A 22,593-nucleotide genomic window follows, 5' to 3' on the forward strand; every position below is an offset into this window, starting at 1 on the left:
CATAACATAAACAGCCTATACATGTCCTACTGCTGGGCACAGGCCTCCCCTCCATCAACCGGAGGGGGTATGTAGCATACTCCACCACGCTGCTCCTATGCGGGTTGGTGGGGGTGTTTTTACGGCTAATAGCCGGGACCAACGGCTTAACGTGCCCTCCGAAGCACGGAATCATCTTACTTTTCCGGACAATCAGGTGATTCAAGCCTGAAAAGTCCTTACCAAAGGACAGTCTCACAAAGTGATTTCGACAATGTCCCCATCGAATCGAACCCGGACCTCCAGATCGTGAGCCTAACGCTCTAACCACTAGAACACGAAGGTACTAGTCTATACTTACACATAACAAGCTAGTCCTGTTCTCAGTCTTGAGCCCGCAGCACCCCAGTGCGGCGAGTGGTACACCCAACGCGCCGGCTAGTATCAGCAGGTACGCGATGGCTGCGTACGTCGGTGTGGGCAGCAGAGACACGTAGCGGTGTCGCGACGCAACTGTCCACGCGCCCACCGCCAGCACGCCAATGCCCGCGAACTGGGGAAAATGGAAATTGATGAATCAGGGCTCTGATGACGCTGGGTATGGGTAATGTAACGAAATATTAATGTTGCGAACTCTTCGCAGGTTTTATAATCTTTTTATATGTTTTTTAAAAGTAAGATGATTCCGTGCTTCGGAGGGCATGTTAAGCCGTTGGTCCCGGCTATTAGCCGTAAAAACACCTCCACCAACCCGCAGTGGAGCAGCGTGGTGGAGTATGCTCCATACCCCCTCCGGTTGATTGAGGGGAAGCCTGTGCCCAGCAGTGGGACGTATATAGGCTGTTTATGTTATGTTTTATATTTCTTCTTTTTTGACATTTTGTATGTTGGTTTTGTTTGGTGACGTCTTGTGCTTTTTTTGGTGACTTTCGTGTAAATACATTAAAAATCTCTAACAAAGCTAAGTATTTGTTATTCCTTCATTTCATTTAGTACACAGTCCACAACATATTCATCAGTTACCATCGTAGCTCACAATTAATAAAAATAAAAACGTTTATTTTGGACAAACCACGACACATACATTTACTTACATAATTTAATAAAATTAATTACTTAACCTAAGAATAAAATAAAAAAAACCCAAAATATACATGGGTGCCGCAGTCCATCGTATAAAGGTTAATAAAAAAAAAATATGGTGATAATGTTAATATATGTTTTACTATTCGATTTGTTATGTTTTGTAATGTGTTGTTAAAGAAATACTTTATCAATTCATCCATGTCTGAATGAATAAACTGTGTGTAAATAAAACTATTGCACACACAAACACAGAACTAAACAATACAAGCGGCAACGGCGACCTTATCGCTAAAACCGATCTTCCAGACAACCTTCGATGGACAATAGACAACTTTTAGCGTGTGTAGCGATTGATTGACAAAGTATCTTGGAATCATCCAGCTCTCTGCTCACCCGGATAGGTTATACCTGGGTAATCATGCTCTTCTATATTACCAACCTCATCAACCCTGGTGTCAGGGTTATTATTGAGCCGCCAAAGGCCCCTGACATGGCTCATGTAACGACTACTTACTTACAGTAAGTAGTAAACGGGACCAACGGCGTAACGTGCCTTCCGAAGCACGGATCATCTTACTTTTTGGACAATCAGTTGATCAGCCAAGCCATGGTGGTGGTGGTAGTCAAGCTACAGAATAAGTTTAATACATAACATAACATAAACTGCCTATATACGTCCCACTGCTGGGCACAGGCCTCCCCTCAATCAACCGGAGGGGGTATGGAGCATACTCCACCACGCTGCTCCACTGCGGGTTGGTGGAGGTGTGAAAAAAAATATCTAAACGCCGCAGCGACTCATTTTCTTTAATTTTATCTATTTTACCTACTAAGTGAAGACACTTTATATTATCCTTATCAATGTCAATTTGATTTGTTTAAATGTTGATTACTACTTGTTAGTTTTAGTACCAGATTACATATACGAGTATAAGGGAAAGTGGTGCTAATTCCTGTAAACACCATCTAATTTTATTTTAAGTTATACCTGTCATTTTCTTATCCGCCGGAAAGGGAAGGGACGGGTAAATGACAGGCATAAAATTTATGGAACTCACGTTAATTTTAAGCACAAATCTAAAACAACCGTCTAAAAATTTTACATTGGCCAATAACCCGACAGAAGTATGTTGACAGCACACGTCAAATGGATTGCATACCAGCGAGATACCTTTTTGATTCGCCAGGGTTATTCATTCATTTACTCATTCTTCCTAAAATTAAGAGCTGTGAATCATCCGTCCCCTTCCTTGTCGGCGGATAAGAAAATGACAGGTATAACATAAAAGTAAAATTAGGAGGTGTCTGCAGGAATCGCGGCCAGTACCTCCTTAAAAATGTGTGAAATTAAGAGATTTGAAGGAAATATCCTCAATAATATTAACAATGGAAGACCACATGCTTCCAAAAATACATTCCTATACTATTGGGTAGTTTCCTAGGTCAAAGATAAATTATGAAATTCTGATTACTAAATAAAGACAGATCTAAACGTGTCAAAAAACGTTTTCTTTCTTCTATTTAACTTATTTGTGAATTTCAATAAAGAAAAACGTAATAATTGCGACATATTGGTTGCTTTATCATACAAATTCCATAGTAATTTCGGGTTTTGACGTTTAGTAAAAAGTGACTGATTTGACTAGTTGGAACCTGGCTTATTATTTATTATCTAAACAGAATTGCGAACACAAATTCGGATTCAGTGGTTTAGAAACCTCAAGAGTTTCAAACCGTAGACTTGTGATGCAGGTCACGCGTTGTCCCAAGCGTGCCATCACGGTCTTCGCATAACCTACATTTCATCACTAATACATTCATCATTCATTAATTTGTCTCTTTTTTATTTTAACTGAACTTTTTTTGTTGGCTAAAATAGCTCTAATATTGTGCTCTAGCCAGTGGCGGCCCTAACAAAATATTTAGGTGGTGCGAAACCTCCAAGTGACACCTCTCAGCCCCTTAAATTTTATTTATAAAGGACACCACCACCATCGTTGACCAGTCCATACACACAATTATTTGTATTTCTCGTGTATGTTGTCTTTTAATTTTTTTTATTATGTGTTTGATTGTAAGTTATATTCTATTTCTCTTTTGTTTTGTATTTTGTTTTTTCCTGTTTGTGCAATAAAGTATTTGTTATGTTATGTTATGTTAAGTTATGTGTTACTCCGTGTTTTATATTATATATTTGTTATTTATTTTATATTTGTTACTGTGGTGTCCCTTTATAATAAACGTTTCTTTCTTTCTTTCTTAAAATACAACATTTTTCGATTAGTTCACAAATTTACCTGTTTAAGGGTGGTATTAATAAACTAATCTCAGCTGAGACTGCCCTCAAGATCATGCTCAAGTCTCTGTTTTTATATGAGAACTGTCACATTGACATGATCTTAAGGACAGTCTCGAAGCTGAGATTAGTTTATTAATCATCATCATCATCATCAGCCCATTAACGTCCCCACTGCACGGGCCTTCCCTGTGGATGGATAGGGAGATCGGGCCTTAAACCATCACGCGCAGTTTATTAATACCACCCTTAATCTTTTAAAAATGTTGTTTACGGCCACGGGAGTCTTATGTGGCTGCAATCCAACCCGATGAAGTAAGTTTGCGGCCAGGGTAGACCAGTCTTGGGAGATTTTGGCGCCCCCACTATTATGGCGCCTCGTCCGGTCGCACCGCCCTAGGGCCGCCACTGGCTCTAGCATGGTGCGGGTGATAACTGTCGATCAACTTTTCATGTCTCTTTCGCACCAAGCTGTACCTTATATTTTTGTCCTGTTGTAATACGGAGCGTACTGGATGTTCTTAAAACGTAGCATAAAAGATACGAGAGATATGTCACTCTAAACACGTTACGTATAATAGGGTATACCCAGTAGTTGATTGATCGCCCTGTTGACCCAATGTGACCCGGCATTCTCTCAATGAACCACAGGTGGGCCACCGCGACCCACACTCGTTGACCTTCGCACCCAAATTAGACACAATTACCTCATCTATTATAGACTATTAGATTGTTTTTCTACTGATCTACGAGGGTCCTGCATGATGCAATGGCTAGACAAAGATAAACAACTTGACTAGGCTAGTTGTCCTGTTTTCGATGCCCAGTAAAGTCTGGGTTAACAGCCAGCCCATTTCTCTTTAAATCGTTCCTCCAAAAATCGATGACCTATAAATCTAATTACGGTAATTTTATGTGGTGTGTCAGCGATAAACTTCCTTATTTACATTACACAAGTTGTTTTTTTTATCGAGACTTATTGTAGATTTGCCGCAGATGGCATTAACTACTTGGCTGGTCAAATGGGGAGCGCTGAAGGCTCTCACCCGGTACAACGTTTAAGGCCTGAGGGTGTCCAGTTGGGTGCGAACCTCGGCTCAGGGCGTCGTTTGAGAGGAAGAATATTTGAAAGAATTAATCGACCCTAGTGGGTCGGTAGCGATAAGCGCTGATTGAGGGAAATCGTCGACCACGCCCTCGGGTCCTGAACACAAGTTGGGAAATTACGTGATTTATATGGAGCGCACGGTGTAGTTATAAAACGTTAACTCTCTACCCCGCACTAATTTGTAGGGGTGCGGACCTCACCCCTTTGGGTCTTACTTTAGTCTTAAATGGCTGTAAGCCGCTATGGAATAGGGAGGAACGCGCGTATTGTTTGTCTCGCTCGCACTTACGCGTTAGGCGGTACAGGTTCGAATCCCGGTTCGGGCTCTAAACCACTCAATCCGACTTTTGAGTTTGAATTCATGTTTGGATCTAATGTAATGGTTTTCAGGATTTGTGCCTGGTTAATGGCAATAGGCATATTACTGTACACATACATACACACATAAACTTACGCCCGTAATCCCTAATGGGGTGGGCAGAGCCACAAGTAATCAAAGACAACTTGCAGCCACTGTTGATACGATGTCGTAAGCTACTGCATATTACTGTAGGATTTTAAAATTCTACGAAACCAATGTATACCTGAAGAAAGAGGTCTATGATTATTTTTTTTTCTAGATTAGTCTATGAGGGGTGTGACTTTTACTTTCCCGGAATGGCGAAACGATTAAAATTGTGAATGTAACAAGAATACAATAAACTGTGTGGAGCTGATTTGTCGAGCTTTTATTTCCATCCCACATTACCCCTATAAAGTCCCATGACTTTACATAATCTGGCGAGAAGTTGGAGTATATAATATACACCCCTGTCTAGCCCTTTGGGGGTACAGGTTGTGTTATGTCCGTGTTTAATTAATTAAATAGAGAATGTATATTCACCAGAAACACGACGTTGAAGATATGTAGCACACACTTGAGGAAGTTGACGCTGCAGCAGTCGGCGTCGCGGGACTTCCGCGGCTTGGCCTTCTTGGTCAGCAGCGCCGCCCCATCCTTCTTCTCGGCCATCTTACCACCGGCTGCAGTCTGTCTCACCTACTACTGTTCATCTTTGTAACCTGGAAGGAAATAAAAATAAGGTTAAAAATATACATATAAAGTTAGTTAAAAACACTGTTCATAAGAGCGAAAATGTTCAAATACTTACTAAGTAGGCCAAGGATCAACCGTCAAAGGAATCAGATACCATGAAGACGAAATCAGAGGATTAGTAAAGGTATTAAGGAGTTAGGAGGCTTCCGACGAGACTTAACAGACAAAATACTTTATAACGAATTACATCATTTATTCAATTAGCAGGGCCTGAATAATCTTATAAAAATGGAATATAATACAACACTTAATCTAAATTAGACAACAGAATGTCGGAAAATAATTGACCCATAGTTAGTAGATAAAATAAAATAAAGTGTATAAAGTGATAAAAAATATTATTTCATAGTTGCAAGTATGCATAAAATATTTACAGAATGTCTCAGTTCATTACAGAGTAACTGGCTGTGTTACATCAAGTAGATATCATACACTCAGTCCTTATATTCATCACAATGTAAATTCATTCAGTATTATTACACTCTATCAATTACTAATCCTTTGGATTATACACATACCTATATATAAACACAAAATATTAATATTTGAATTTATTTTATCGTAGATTAGACATATAAGCAAGAAATGGTCCATTTAGTTTGAATGTTTCTGTAACATCACGTTACACATGTTAACTAGCACGATCAATTCCTGTTTTAGTCAACATTACAAGTTACTCGTCATAGTGTCGCAACGTGTTTTCCAACTTATCAACAATTTTTTTGTAGAACGTAATTTGCTGTTTAAGGAATTTCTGCATAGTCGCTTTCAGGTCCGACGTCCTCTCCACTTTGAAGTGGTTGATCTCAGCAAGCAAAGCATATGATATTACGTCGGTCCTCCTCAGAACCTCATTCAATTGTGCCACTTCCATCTTATGTTCGGCTGTTAACCTCTCACATTCGCGCTTCTTCTGCACTGCACTTTTATGATTAGCCAGACATTCCGGGAAACCACCAACTATGCCCTTGTACAAATGGAACTTGTCCCCTAGGGGTTCAAAGTCATATTTCGGTTGTTCTTCATACATTCTGCCAATTTCTATGTAAGCACCGCCAGTCATTTTGATGGCAGAAGTCAGCTTAGACCTTGATACAATCCCACCTTCATCAAAACTCAGTGAGTTGCCCAAGTGGTAAAATGCTTCACCTATCTTCTGGCAATCAGCTTTGTAAGGTCCTTGGAATTTTTTAGTCTGTGCTAGGCACATGTTGGACACAGCCTTTACAGACGTGTCCATACTCATTATGAATGTATGTGTTTGTTCAGTAATGGTGTCAACTTGAGACTGTAGTAAAGCTTTTTCAGGTACAACTAAAGATACACAGTAATTTAAGCCTAGCAAGTTGTCTTTCTCCGCTTGTCTCTTGCCTGCTTTCCACCTTTTTTCATCTGTGCATGTGAGGAAATGCTGCCATACTTCACATTTGGACAACACTGGGTGCTTGCACATCCAGTCCACAAACTCTTGTAGCTGCACTCTCCTGCGCTCTATGACCTGGTCATCGAACCGGCCTGAGATCTGTTTGTCAGGCAAAGGGGGGATTGGAATCAGTGAAAACTTTTCCTGCAATCTCTCATGAAGCCAGTCAAAATGTTTGTATCTTCTAGACACTTGTATATTATTAAATGATGGTGTTAACTGATAGGCTATAAAGCTCTTGATTCCTTTGAACTTGGACTCCTTTTTTGGAGAAGCTACCGTGACATGGAAGGGTTGTGTTATAGGTGACCACACATATCCCTCCTCATCTTGGACTATGTAAACTTTTTCAGAATCTGGCACTTCAACATTTAATGTTGCCAGTAGGTAACTCTCTCCACTGACTTTAGATGAGGGAGCAAACTTATTTTTTCTGACTGTTCCCATTGAGGAGGCAATTGATGTTGAATCATCAATATGTTGATGATTGTATTCGCTAATAGGCATGCCAGGAAGGGGAGCCAATGGAGCCGGCTGGCTTTTATGCGTTGGGGGTCCCGGACCTATTTCTGAGTATGTGTCATCATCCCAATCATCATCCCAGCCATCATCATTTGATGCTGTACGCTGGTAGTTGCTGTCTCCAGCACTGTACTGCTGGTCACCCCACTCATCAGCTGCCTGGTCATACCTGGGTGGTGCAGAGGCACCTTGATGTGTTTCTCCTGGTTCCAATTTCCTCACATATGCTGCTGGGAACAAACCGGTCTGTCCTTTAGCATTCCTGCCTTCCCACCAACCCTCTCCAATTTCAGTGTTGATCAGCGTCAAGATCTCCCCGGACGTGATGGACATCTCCGTGGTGCCAGGCTCCCCCGTGAAGTCATACAATGCTTGCACTTGGGCCATGGTGGACCCTTTTACCTACAACAATTGTAAAACAGATTATTATTATAAAGCGAGCTATCTAAGGCGGATTGAGACGTACTGAGCTACTTGCATTATCTTATCAGTGTTATCTAGAAGTAGGGTGTATGCATGTAAAAAGTGATAAATTACAACATTCACACGCAAATGTCTCCCATACGTTATTAGCAGACAGGCGCATCAAATTAGGGCGTCAATGCTGCGTCGCAAGGAGTTGACACATTTTCATAATAGCCCCAATTAACCATAGTTGGTAATTGACAAATTTAGAGGCTCACTCATTGTGTTATGAACTTCCAAAGAATTAGAAAGCGGGGCAGTAACTGCTAACCGGCTTTCTATTGTAGAAAATCACAATAAACATAAGAAAGGAGTCATTACTAATTTTGAATACCTCTGGTAATTGGCCATGATTTCCTTTGGACAAAGTATGATTTCAACGACGCAATAGTCACAATAAGGTTCAAGATCATAGAAAAGGGAAAGAGAGTGGCTGTAATAATTGTAATCTACTAAGAAATGCGTAGAAATTCCTTGTTTTGTGATGGAAATCAATGACGTCAGTTTGGGATTATTACCCCTGAATGAAACACACTCAGCTAATGAAAAATTTTATCGAAGTGAACGAATTAACGCACTAAATCACTTCAGTTACATATTATAATACACCATAGGAATGTTACTTACGTTTATTCACCGAAAAATAAATTATTTTCAAGGCGGATACACTCGATTATTCAGTCATCAATGACAGATGTTCAAAAAACTTGTTTTCTTTGTAATCTGTTTTCAATTACGTGGCACAAACGAGTTAATAAAAAAATTCCATTGGTCCAATTGTAGGTTATTTTTAAGTTGACCAATGACATTTCAAGTAATCAATAACGCTTCCAAGCTTGGATTGGCTGCTTACGCGGCACCTCGTCTTAGAAAACTAGTCACCTTTTCTTGTCACTGTTGTAGTACACTAAGAACTCAATAGATGGCGCAAAAATAAGGCCGCTTTATAACACACGATATTTCTACAACGGAAATTTACAACAAAGATAATACTGTAATCTAATTTACAAACACGTTAGTTATTTTGTAGCACCTAAGTTCGAATTTAAAGTTGTTTTTAGTATTCTGGAATATGCAGTAATTGATTTAGTTTTAGTAAATTTTAGATATTTGCAATAATAATGAGGTACTATCCAGGCTAGGTTCCTCAAAAAAATATAGATGGCGCTGACCTACATTTTTTTCGGGAACGTAGCCTGGAAAGTGCCTCATTAACATAACGGAAATGAATGTAGGTAGGTACATAACTTTTATAGTTAGAGTAGGTTTAATTGTGTTTATTTATTCCAAGGGATGTGACGATAGTACCTATGATGATAGTCATGTCACGCACGCTTCGATTTATAAACGCAGCGAATGCTATTTACGCAGAGTCGAAGCCCTCGATATACTTGGCGGCGCGCGCGGCGCGATTGCTGTGCGGCGCGGGCAGGATGATGTTGAGCCTACCGGGTGAAATCTAAAAAAAATAGTAGGTTGGTAGGGAAAACTATTTTCATAAATGGCGTTAGTCAATTGCTTGGGACAACATTTTTTATGATTTATTTTCTCTAGAACCCTATTTTTATGAGTCGTAAAACCAAGTAGCGACATGACTGTGTCAGGTTGTATAGTAAGTAAAGTGTTGAATAACGGTGATAGGTCAGGTTGATAAAATGCTATCTTTCATATTCCCTATTAGAGTAGACAGTGCTATAAGTGTACAAAAAACTTTTTTGATTAATTCAAATTTTAATGAAACAGGTTTGTTTTTGTCCACTCTTATAGAGATTAAGGGCGTGATATACAGGGTGTTAGTGACATCGTAACGAAAACTTTGAGGGATGATTCAGGCCATGATTCTGAGTTTATATCAAGTGGAATTTTCCGTCGCAAAAGTATGGAACGGAAAATAATTTAAATAAGCTCTAAAATTTTCATGACTTCTCCGACAGGAAATTCCACTTGATATCGACTCAGAATCATGGTCTGAATCATTCCCTTCAGTATTCGTTACAGTATCACTAACACCCTTACCTACTTGTATGGCTACTGTATGTACTTGTATGGGGTGTAAGTGACATCGTAACGAATACTGAGAGGGATGATTCAGCTGATTATTCTGAGTTAATATCAAGTGAAATTTTCCATCGCATAAGTATAGAAGTGAAAATAATTTAAATAAACTAAAAAAATTACATGAATTTTGCGACGGAAAATTCCACTTGATATTAACTCAGAATCATGGTCTGAATCATCCCTCTGAGTATTCGTTACGATGTCACTAACACCTTGTATTTTTCTGTTACATAGATACTGCTATCCAAAGTTAACTTAAATTTAGTTGGTTCCTAATTTGCTTCCATAATCACCATTCCATTATTCACAGAAACGGCCTTCGTTGTGCAGCGGTTGAGCGTTGGGCGTCCCGGGTTCGAATCCCGGTGGGGACATATCACAAAAATCATTTTGTGATCCTTAGTTTGTTTAAGACATTTCGGGCTGATCACCTGATTATCCAAAAGGAAGATGATCCGTGCTTCGGAAGGCACGATAAGCCGTTGGTCCCGGTTACCCAATACCCATGTCAGGGGCCTGCAGCGGCTCAATAAAGACCCTCACCAGGGTTAATGAGGTTGGTAATTCACCTTACAATGCACACGATAGAAGAAGATTATTTATAGAGTAGGTACAGTCATGAGTCATGATCATGAGCAATATAATGTACCCACTTTAGGACTGTCGCACTAACATTATTTGACATTTAGTGAGACTTACAGTTCAATTTGTCAAAAAAGTTAATGTGACATGGTACCAAAGTGTATACATATTAATGCTCGTGACCGTACAGACTAATAATCGAACAGTTAGCTTTTATTTCTGTTCGTTACTAACCATGCAGTCGGATCGGGAGCATAGAAATTAACAATAATACTATTATACTACGTATAGAAGGGACATTCTTCGCCCCGCACCAATACGAGTTTCGAGCGAGCTTGATTAGTTAGGTTAAAATAAGCTTCCTCCCATAGAGAACAATAAAAAATGCACGCACATTCTATTTTACATAAAAATCATCATCACCAGCCCATTAACGTCCCCACTACTGGGGCATGAGCCTCCCCTATGGATGGATGGAAAGGGAGATCGGGCCTTAAACCACCACGCGGGCTCAGTGCGGATTGGTGGTTATTAACGACTGCTAATGCAGCCGGGACCAACGGCTTAACGTGCCTTCCGAAGCACGGAGGAACTCGAGATGAAAACTTTTTTTTGTGGTCACCCATCCTATGACCGGCCTTTGCGAAAGTTGCTTAACTTCAACAATCGCAGACCGAGCGCGTTAACCGCTGCGCCACCAAGCTCCTCATATACCTAAAAATAACAAGTCCGAATAAAGTTCTATACAGTTCAGTATTCCTCGGTGGAGCGGTCCATTAGAGTAATATGGAGCGTAATGAGCATATTATGGTTATGCATATGGGCTTCTAACGAGATCGGGATAGTCTTGATGGTAGCAATTTGGGCGTCTCTGTAGGGCTGTTAATCTGCGCTAAGCATCATCATTTACCACTATCTCTTAACTACTTGTGGCACAAAAAACTTAGTAGTTGTTGGTGAATCTCAGAGCACTAGAAGTCAATATACCTCAGAATCTATTGTTTTTGAAAAAGATTCTAGAATTTTCTAGCGTTCACATGCAAGATATTGACTTCCGGTGCTTTGAGTTAGGGTGGACTTTTTAATAATAATATGGCTTCGGCCTCACGCACTCCTTCCAAAAGTTCGGGACTCCGTAGGACCGTATGGAAACGACATACAAATAAAAATTATGTTTCATTAAAGGTATAAAAAATAAAAATCCCCCATCATACATAAAAAAACACAAAAACAAAAAATAAAATTTATAAAAAATCAATCAAATATGAAATTATATACCTAGTCTAGTTAGTAAGTACATACTATTTTATATTTACATCATGATGGACACAGGTCCATCATGATGCTACAGAGCCAATGTCCAAAAAAAAGGATAGGACATGCAATCGCAAATCACTCGTGGAATCGCAGTTTGCATTGAAATTTATATTTTGAATTAAAAATACAATTTTGTAGAGTTTTCTTTTCACTGATGGACTGATTGGATTATATTATATACCTAATAAATATATTTATGTAATATACATACCTTTCTATAATACCAGAAGACTGAAATATTTCATTTTCGAACTGGAATATTCGACGTCGTCGCTTTACAAAGTCGACAATGGGGAAAACTGACACGGTGCATATCATTTTTACGTGTTACAGGATTTAGCCGACGGACAGCCAAACTAGTCCAGTAAAAATTTTCTTTTTAACCTTTTTTTTTACAGAAGCTGCGTTTTGTACTAGCACTGGGGGTCTAAAAGGCCACATTGAAGCTATTCAACTAAAAAGATATATTGCAATTTGATATTTGCGCTTATAGTAAGTGCGCAATAGCAATATCAACAAAATGACAAATAGCAATAGGTACTGCTCTTGGAAATTAATTGATTTAATGTGGCCTTTTTAACTCTGTTTTGTGGCCTGAATCATCATCAGTTTCATATCCCATAACACCGTACCCCGGTCTGCTTGTCTCGCTTTTCGGGCTCTGTGTAAAATTGTGTTTCCTATAATATTTAGAAATTTTCATTAATAACTACTAAGTTTAAACTGAACTAAAACTTAGAGTAGGTACAGTATAACGTCCGAAAGTTTTGCCTCATAAAAGCTTAAAGTTTTCAGGTAAAACTTTGACTTATCGCAACAAGTAAACAAAAACAACCTTATGTGAAGGTATATTAAGTTTCAGAACTAACTTCACATCACAGTCTGTCTTAGTTTGTTTCTTTGTTAAAACTTAATTAATTATGTTTCATGCAGTGTTTGAACCAACAATGAAATGGACAAAGTACAAAGTGCCAATCTGCTGAATATACCTATGAATGGTTATTGTTGCTGAAATGAGACCCCGATACCGACCCCGCCGGCGTGGTCGACGATTTCCCTCATTCAGCGCTTATCGCTATCGACCCACTAGGGTCGATTAATTCTTTCGAATATTTTTCCTCTCAGACGACGCCCTGAGCCGAGGTTCGCGCCCAACTGGGCACCCTCAGGCCTGTTGTCTTAAACGTTGTACCGGGTGAGAGCCTTCAGCGCTCCCCATTTGTCCGGCCAAGTAGTTAATGCCATCTGCGGCAAATCTACAATAAGTCACGTCAAAAAAAAAGCTGAAATGAGAGCGAATAACTACTTACTTATTCGTTCACAACTTCACACACAAGAGGGCAAATATAATATGCTTTTTCTGCTAATAGTGTCAATAAATAGAGAATTGGCGAAGTAGGCTAAACCAGGCTAGGCCATTTTGTTTCAATAAGTTATTCTTTTTAGTTATAATGGTATTTTATGAGTAACATTTTTAAAAATGTCATAAAGTTAAATAATGGATTTTCAAGGCTACATCCCGAAAAAAAAAATGATGTCGCTGTTCAAATGTAACGTAATAATTACCTATTTTGTCATTGCTCGGGGTAGGTACAACACGAGGTGAGGTCTTGTAAAACACGAGGTGGTGCTGTTTGCAGATGATACCTCCTTACTTTTTAAAGTAAAGAGACGACAAGATTCCCTTGACGATGTAAACAACGCCATTTCAGAGGTAGTGGATTGGTTTACTGTAAACAACCTGCTACTTAATGAAAATAAAACAAAATATGTTTATTTTACGTTATCGAATGTTAGTAGGCCCCTCGATTCTATTATTGTAAAAAATAAGGAATTGGACCTCACGGATACTGCTGTATTTTTGGGAATTACTTTGGACGCTAAGTTGCAATGGAGTCCTCATATTGATAAGTTGTCCAAAAGGCTCAGCTCAGCAGCATTCGCGGTCAAAAAAATTCGTTTAATAACCGATGTAGAAACCGCGCGATTAGTTTATTTTGCCTACTTCCACAGTCTAATGTCGTACGGCATCTTGCTGTGGGGTCATGCTGCAGATATGAACAGCATTTTTGTTCTGCAAAAGCGAGCCATTCGGGCGATTTACAAATTGGGACCCAAGATGTCATTTAGAAATAAATTTAAAGAAATTAATATTTTAGCTTTGGCATCACAATATATCTTTGAAAACTTAATATATGTAAAAAAACATATAGGATTATTTGCGAAAAATAGCGATCGGCACATTGTTAATACCAGGAATAAATATAAACTTGCTTTACAAGTCAGTCGATTACATAAGATTACTAAATCTTTTAAGGGGCAATGTATACGTTTTTACAATAAGATTCCCATTGACATTCAGAATTTGCCTTTCACCTGTTTTAAGACAGTAGTTAAACAAAAACTTTACAAAAAAGGTTATTATAAAGTTAGTGATTATTTAGAAGATATGAATGCATGGGATTAACTGTCTGAGAACCGATATTAGGCAGCTAAATTACTCAATTGTATACCAATATTTTATGTTTTATGTTTATTTTTATTTTTTTAAAGAACGTCTAGGGCCCTGTGCCGAGGTTTTTCTTGCAGCTTCTTTTCCCCGGCTATACAGGTTGTGAGAAGCTGCAGTAGTTTTAGGCGGATGAGACGTTCGTTATGTAAAATTGACGATTCAAAGTGTAACTATGTTACCTACTGAATAAAGATATTTTTGAATTTGAATTTGAATTTGTACCTATACAATTATTCAAAATGATAATCTAATGACACAGGCAAATATAAAAATAATTGTTGCTTCATATTTGGATCAGATACGTATTAAATTACTTTGCTACCTATATTGCTTCTCTTTATTTACACCAGAATAAGTAATAATGGGTGGAAGATGTGTTGTGTTTGGGTGTAATGACAAGGGTCATAATTTATACCCAAAAACGAAGTTAAAAGATGCATAATTATGTTTGAATCCATGAAATTAGAGGGTTAAACGACGGCATATCTGTACAGTGCAATCCATATTTTTTGGGGTTAAGTCCCTCAACACCCTCATTAAATGCTGACCATCTGCAAACTGTACCTACCATTTCTTAAAACGAATAAATGAATTACGAACCCCAATGAATGTTTATTTATTTTTAATATTTCGGTTTTATAAAGGCAAATTGCAAAATCCGTGGCTTACAGTCTAGATATGCCTATGTTGACTCTAATACTGAATTTCGAAGTTTGAAATTCCGTTCCATTGTCTTCTCCCATCGGAAAATCTGAATATACATTTAAAAACCTATTTGGTCTAACAAGAGAATAAAATGCACTTTTTCTTAATGTTTTTATAAAAAAGCATCTTCTCCGTGCTGAAGAGGCGAAAAATATATTTTTATAACGCGTTCAGTTGCTTGTCTTTCTGGACATGTTAAATAAAGTATCATGGTCATGATGAACCGTATGGTAATAGGTGATCGCCCTTATAATGGTCCATCTAGCATGTTAGAAAGGATATATTCTTTGCAATACCTATCTAATATTGAGATATTCAGTAAAGCGTACCGAATGCTCTTCATACCTGCTTTCCGCACATGACGTAAAAAGCGCCTCGTGCATGAAACTCTAATACGGAACGGAATACCAATTTCTAGGAATTGATTCACCTTACCTACGTGAAAATTGCAAACGTAACATCAAGCATCTGCGTACGATTTTGTGTATGATTTTGGGGTAGAATTCTATTATAGGTATTAACTAAGTAACGGGAGTGTCAAATTTCATAGTTGAGGGGTTGAGGTTGAAACCTCTATCTTCTATTCAGTGCTTGACACGTTGTATTTTAGCTACTATTGGAAATGTAGGAACCTACCACGTCACAAAAATACCCGAAGATAAAAATCGGGTATCTGTGTATATCTGTCTATCGAAATTTAAAGAAAACAAAAATATTTATTCTTCAAAATTGGCTTAGATAGTTAATTACATATTACTGGCTGTAAAATTACTACCATATCGGAAGCTGTATCGCTGACCGAAAGACATGGCCAGAAAACCTCCCAGCACAGGGCCCTACTCCTACTGTTTCATGTTTTCCTTTCATTTTTAACTCCAGTTTGTATTAGGTACATATATCGAAAATATATGGTTGTTTGGTTGTCGGGAGATTGGCAGACAATCTATCGTACATGGTGTCTTGGCATAAAACAAGCATAAAATTTCTCAGTTATAGTTATCAAGGACGGGAATGCAACATAAAGTCCCGGAAATTGATTCCTGATCCTTACTAGAACCATGTCGCAGTGAAGGTGTAGTCAAAGCGACATGTAGCTTTATTAAATTGCAGTCTGCTTTGCGTGTGACAAGGGGGTAAATAGTTCGACGGGGGTTCGTATCTCGTGTATCGTATTTCACATATCTCGGCGTTTCCTTTGGTGTATTTTTACCTGTATGATGCGCTGTGTTTTATACAAAATGACAATGTATTTTATACACCTATATTCCCAATTGGGCTAGTTAAAGGTACCGAATGATGAACTAAGTACCCACCACGTCTCACCAAGCTTAGACCTACGAATAAATTAGACCATAGAATCACTAATAGTATAAAACAAAGTCGCTTTTTCTGTCCCTATATCCCTATGTACGCTTAAATTTTTAAAACTACGCAACGGATTTTGATGCGGCTTTTTTAATAGATAGAGTGATTCAAGAGGAAGGTTTATATGTATAATAACATCCATTAAATAGTAGAGAAATACTGTTATTTTTGAGGTTTTAAATATGATGTCGTAAATAATTTCATTTTTTCCGCTTGTACTCGTTCATTGCAAACGCAGGCTGATCCCTAAGTAAGGAGTAATACTACGTACTTAGACCGTCAAATAAGCAATCTTTCTTGCTGATGATTTGGATTGTTACTGTAGCGTCCTCTAATAGTAAATACTTTCTCTCTTTTTTTCAAACTAATCTAATAGCCTACAAGATCCCACTGCTGGGCAAACCCCTTCCTCTTTCCATTTTGTTTAGTTCTTTCAAACTATTTCCATTCCTTTGTATTCCTTCTGTGTATTTCAACTGCTGATTCCAGTATACACCATCTATATGTAATTTTATTTTAAGTTATACCTGTCATTTTCTTATCCGCCGAAAAGGAAAAGGACGGGTAATCGACAGGCATAAAATTTATGGAACACACGTCACTTTTAGGCAGAAATTTAAAAAGCCCTCTCAAAATTATATACTAGCAAATAAACCGACAGAATTAAGTTGATAACACACGTCCAACGGGTTGCGTATGCGAGATGTGTATTTTATTCGCCCGGGTTATTCATTGGTTTTAAAATTAACAGTTGTCATGCATCCATCCCTTCTCTTTTCCGAGGATAAGATAATGAATGACGGATGTAACTTAAAAAATATATTGAGCGCTCCGACCAATAGCCGTTTGACGTCCATCTACCTACGTAGCATTAGCATTCGTATCGTTTATTGGTCCAAGCGCTCGATATAATTGGCGCTGCGCGGTTGTCATGCAGACCCGACTGGAATCGGGACCACTGTCAAACTAGGACACCATGGTTATCGCTACCAGCAGCGGGAAAGGATTCGGTTGCCGGCAACAAATTGCTTGCGCAACCGGGTATGAGGTACTTTTTACACAACTGCATAAATTGAGTTCGTGTTCTACTGAGATAAGGCACTTAGAGATGAATTAATGTAGACCTTGTACCTACAATGTACTTAGATACAGTTTTATTTTATTTTATTCTCTATACAAGGTGGCCCAGAGGTTCACGTTCAAAATTAATAGATATATGGGCTCATTGGCTACCAGAGACACCCCACACGAAATCTAGAAAAAAGTACGAAATGGGTCATGTCTCCTGAACCGTAAATAATCGCTGAACATATATGGGGTTTTTCTGGTCAATGAGCCCCTCTATCTAATTTTTTATTTTGAATCTGGTCCTCTGGGTACCCTGTATAAAAGCTTAAACCGCACAAACACAAAATCAAGACTTCCAGCCATCCATATCACTTTTTATTTGTGGCTCGCTCCGGACTTGTTCCGGACAAAACAATCAATCTACCGGACCGGCTTCATATAATTTCCGGAAGTAATCTGTCATCCCACAGTATGTCTCGGTACGAGCATAGAATTAATTGATATAAATCACGTATTATAACTTGGATCGTTTCCTCATTCAGCGCTTATCGCTATGGACTCACTAGGGTCGATTAGGTAATTCTTTAAAATATAATCCTTTCAGACGACGCCCGGAGCCGAAGGCCACATCGAAGCAATTCATCTAAAAAACCAATATTGCTATTTGACATTTGTTTGCATTGCGCACTTACTTTTGTATGCGCAAATGTCAAATTGCAATATTTTTTAGATGAATTGCTTCAATGTGACCTTCGGCTCCGGGCGTCGTCTGAAAGGATTATAAAAAAAAAATATTATCGAACAACTAGATCCATTTGGTTAGTAACAAACTTAAGAACTATGTTAGTAAATTATCTTAAATATCGATAAGGTTCTATTAATCATACAGCCGATCAGTGGACAATCCCCACTGTCGGCTACCGCCCTCAGGACGCTGTTGCTGCTGTCGCGCAGTCTGCGCATCAATGATGCTGACTTCTTGCGTACAATAGCTTCAAAGCTGTCGATATCCGCTAGCGCAAACATTGCCGATGCACTGCAGAAACGCGGCAGCCGCGACAACCGCCTGAATGCGTTATTATATTGAATTCTTAGGGCACTGTAGGCCTTCTTGGTGTAATTGGTCCATAGGGTGCTGGAATAAAAGGAAGTACAGTAGGCTCTAAAAAGGGTTATTTTAACTGCATCCGAGCAGCGCCCAAACCTATGTACCAACATATTCGCCCTGACCGACAGCGCCCTACGCTCCCTCTCAATTATATTTTAAAGAATTACCTAATACCCCCCAGAATGCTACTCCATCGGTTAGCGTTCATATTATACATTCGTTGATGTATAACTCTATAATATAGCTTATGTACATACTACGTGTTCTGTTTACTTGCCTTTAGGTGGAACAACGAGGAAATGTTATTAGCGCGACGTGACTCGATAGCATGGTGGATAGCTCGAGCTCAGCATGGAATGCCTGCATTCTATTAATGCAGTACTGCACTGATCGTTGTCATATACAGCCATAGTATAACCTTTTAAAAGAGTACTTTGTAGCAGAGTACAAACTCTGCACATACTGGCCTTTCGTTCTGACCGTCAATCATTTTAAATTTCGAAATTCTCATTCCATTTCGAAATTCTTCTTTCATTTTACGCTGATTCATTGCATCCCCGACCTTCATAAGAACAACATGAATATTATTATACTGTTTAGGTCTGGCCGTGTCCTCTAATTTTGGATTTGATCTTATATCTAAGCATCGTTATAATTTGTTTGAGAAGTGTTGTTAATAAACTGGATATTTCTGTTGAATTTAAAACGTTACGTTATTTTGTCATCGTTATCACCAATCATCCCACTACTCTGCCGGCACGTCGGGATACCATCCTCACCCATCATCATTATCACCAGCCCATTATCGTCCCCACTGCAGGGGCACGGGCCTTCCCTATGGATGGATAGGGAGATCGGGCCTTAAACCACCACGCGGGCCCAGTGCGGATTGGTGGTTATTAACGACTGCTAATGCAACCGGGATCAACGGCTTAACGTGCCTTCCGAAGCACGGAGGAGCTCGAGATGAAAACTTCCAAAACCATCCTCACCCATCGCGCCGCAACTTTCCTCTAACAGGTTTAATAAAAAATAAATATAAGTACTTTGAGGTAGACAGGACGTGGGAGTAGAAAGACATTTTCTTGCTCATTTCTGTTTAGTTGGGGCCTTACAGATGACTACAAACACAAATCTTTATTGATAACATAATTTAAGTTACATGTGAATGGTATACAAATATATGAATAATTAAAACACATAATAACGGGTTATTACCGCGTTTAAAGCAGGGATATGAGACTCCCGATATTTCGACACTGTTCCAAGTGCCATGATCACGAGATGACTGATGAGATTTGAGTGGAGTAGGTAGATCCATAATTTTCCGCGAAAATTGAAGCCGCGTGCGTTTGTCGCGCTAATAATCGCGTAAACTTATTACGTTACGTTTTCGGTACGATGTTACTAACACCTTGTATAGTGTTAGGTATTTAGTTTCTTTATGTTAGTTGTTATAACTATCCTTTATACTTTTTCTTTCACCATTTCTTTTGTGCTCGTCGGCATTAGACACTTAGTCTGGAAAAGTTATTAAGTAGACAATAGTCTAGTCTGTTCTTAGTTCATCATCTGTATTATATTAATGTGGATTATCTAGATTATGTGTTAGTGGGTATTCTTGCTTGTCTAATATTGTTATGAAGGTAATTTTCGTCTTATTGTCTGCTATTAACAACGAAGATAAAATGTCTTTAAGTATTTCGTCCATTGCAGAATGGACGAAATGAAAAATATGCATTCAATAAAAAAGATAATTATGGACTTTCCGGGCTACGTTTACCAAAAATAATATAAATGGCGCTGTGAAGTTTTACAAACATACATAAACTCACGCCTATTTCCCATCGCGATAAGTAGAGACTGTAGAATTCCATTTGTTTCGATCCTGACACACTTCTCTTGCTTCCTCCACATATCAATCGCTTCATACACGCACGCCGTGTTCAGAGTAGATCGTACTAAACCGATTCGAGATTAACGTGATAATAACCTATTTTCTCAATACTCGGGTACATAATTATTCAAAAATACAATGTAATGGCAGATGGCTTGTTGGTCGTGACGAAGTTACGTATGTTTCTGATTCTCTACATGTAATGGCAGAAGCATAATAAAAATAATTGTTGCTTGATATTTGGATCAGATATGGCAGAATTATGTTAGTACCTTTGCTTCTCTTTATGTTGACGAGAAAAATAATGGGTGGAAGATGTGTTGTGCCTTGGTGTAATAATAGGGGTAAACATTTATACCCAAAAACAAAGATAAAGGATGCATAATATGTCTGTTATTCATGAAATTAGTAAGTTAAGTATTAGTATGTTAAGACAACTATATACAGCGTTATCTATATTTTTTTGGGGAACGTAGCGTGGAAAGTTCCTCAATAGAAAAAAAAAAATCTTTTTTGGCTTGGGCCTACCGGCTAATTCGGCGACTGGAAAACGATTCAGATAAATCGAAGTTCGGCATTTGATGACGGGTAATTTCCGATGTTCATTGCAATTTGGATGAAAATCGATCCATAGACAATAACAGACGTATTAGGGGTGTGCATGATTGAACGAATAACTTTTGTCTTGCGTTTCTAGAGAAATTTTGGTCAACGGCCTCGGTGGTCCAGTGGTTTGAGCATTGGGCTCACGATCCGGAGGTCCCGGGTTTAAATCCCGGTGGGGACATATCACAAAAATCACTTTGTGATCCCTAGTTTGGTTAGGACATTACAGGTTGATCACCTGATTGTCCGAAAGTAGGATGATCCGTTAAGGATAAGCAGTTGGTCCCGTTTAATAGTAACTGACGTAAGTAAGTAGTCGTTACATGAGCCATGTCAGGGGCCTTCGGCGGCTCAATAGTAACCAGGGTTGATGGGGTTGGTAATCCACCTCACCACCCACACGATAGAAGAAGAAGAGAAATTTTGGTAATCATTTAAAATTTTGTACCATTATGAAATTTAGAGTTGGCAAGAGTTGCCAGATGCCGAAAAAGGTAAAAAAAAAAAATAAGTACGGTCACGAGCATTAATATGTATACACTTTGGTACCATGTCACATTAACTTTTTTGACAAATTGAACTGTAGGTCTCACTAAATTTCAAATATGTTAGTGCGACAGAGTCCTAAACTGGGTACATTATATTGCTCATGACTGTACAAGGGTTATATTTTTTGCCTTTATAAATTCTTCGCATATTATTCTCATTCTCCACGTTAACCTTATTCTCAAGTTCATTGAATTCCAAGCATAATATGTAATTTTTCCTCAAACACCGTTCATGCTTGTACCTTATGCCAGTGACCCAGTTTTGATGGGTGAGGTACTATGGCTATGACCCCTGAAGAATGCAGGGGTCCTGCCTCACGCACGGGGTAGACTTGCGATAATATTTTGTTAATTTCGCAAACTATTTCGCAATTTGCTGCGTTGTAGGTCGGATGCGTAATCAAAATTCTCAGGGTTAAATAACCTTTGAGGGCTCCCCCATAACCCGGGTTATTTGGTGTAAAACTACAATAAAATAAAGATACCTACATTGCACGGTGTATTTCGACGATAAGTAAAATGAAAAATCTATTTTGTATCATAAGTATACTTACTTAGGTAAAATTTCGGTGTCGTATTTATCTAAACTTGATCGTAGTCCATAACAATTGGGTCGTGTACGGTCACGAGTACTAATATGTATACCTACTTTGAAACCATGTCACATTAACATTTTTGACAAATTAAACCGTAAGTCTCATTACATGACAAATATGATAGTGCGACAGGGTTCTAAAGTGGGTACATGATATAGCTCATGACTGTACTATGATTACTAAATAAAGAAGACAAAGACAGACTATCAAATCTAAAACTATCAAAAAGCATTTTCGTTTTTCTATTTAACTTATT

At 38.6% G+C, this 22,593-nt stretch overlaps 2 protein-coding genes across 7 annotated transcripts in view; both read right to left on the reverse strand.

Annotated features, from left to right (window-relative positions):
• Window positions 1–22,593, reverse strand: part of LOC126382408 (CD151 antigen-like) — a 343,453-nt gene that overhangs the window by 10,595 nt on the left and 310,265 nt on the right. For all 6 annotated transcript variants that reach the window (XM_050032271.1, XM_050032267.1, XM_050032270.1 and 3 more), the window contains 2 exons: window positions 5,353–5,531; window positions 341–532 (listed from right to left, as the gene is read on the reverse strand). In XM_050032271.1, the coding sequence (XP_049888228.1) occupies window positions 341–532; window positions 5,353–5,481 (321 nt within the window). In that variant the 5' untranslated portion in view covers window positions 5,482–5,531. The remainder of the gene's footprint in view (window positions 1–340; window positions 533–5,352; window positions 5,532–22,593) is intronic.
• Window positions 5,735–8,725, reverse strand: LOC126382367 (sorting nexin lst-4). Its single transcript, XM_050032186.1, has 2 exons — window positions 8,603–8,725; window positions 5,735–7,912 (listed from the first exon to the last, which is right to left on the reverse strand). The coding sequence occupies exon 2, from the start codon at window positions 7,895–7,897 to the stop codon at window positions 6,239–6,241; it is 1,659 nt and encodes a 552-aa protein (XP_049888143.1). The 5' UTR covers window positions 7,898–7,912; window positions 8,603–8,725; the 3' UTR covers window positions 5,735–6,238.

The sequence above is a fragment of the Pectinophora gossypiella genome, chromosome 4 (genome assembly GCF_024362695.1).
Source record: "Pectinophora gossypiella chromosome 4, ilPecGoss1.1, whole genome shotgun sequence".
Lineage (NCBI taxonomy): Eukaryota > Metazoa > Arthropoda > Insecta > Lepidoptera > Gelechiidae > Pectinophora > Pectinophora gossypiella.

What these genes read in the sequence shown, in the direction of transcription:
- LOC126382367 (XM_050032186.1), bottom strand. Translation starts at nt 7,897, where the DNA reads ATGGCCCAAGTGCAAGCATTGTATGACTTCACGGGGGAGCCTGGCACC.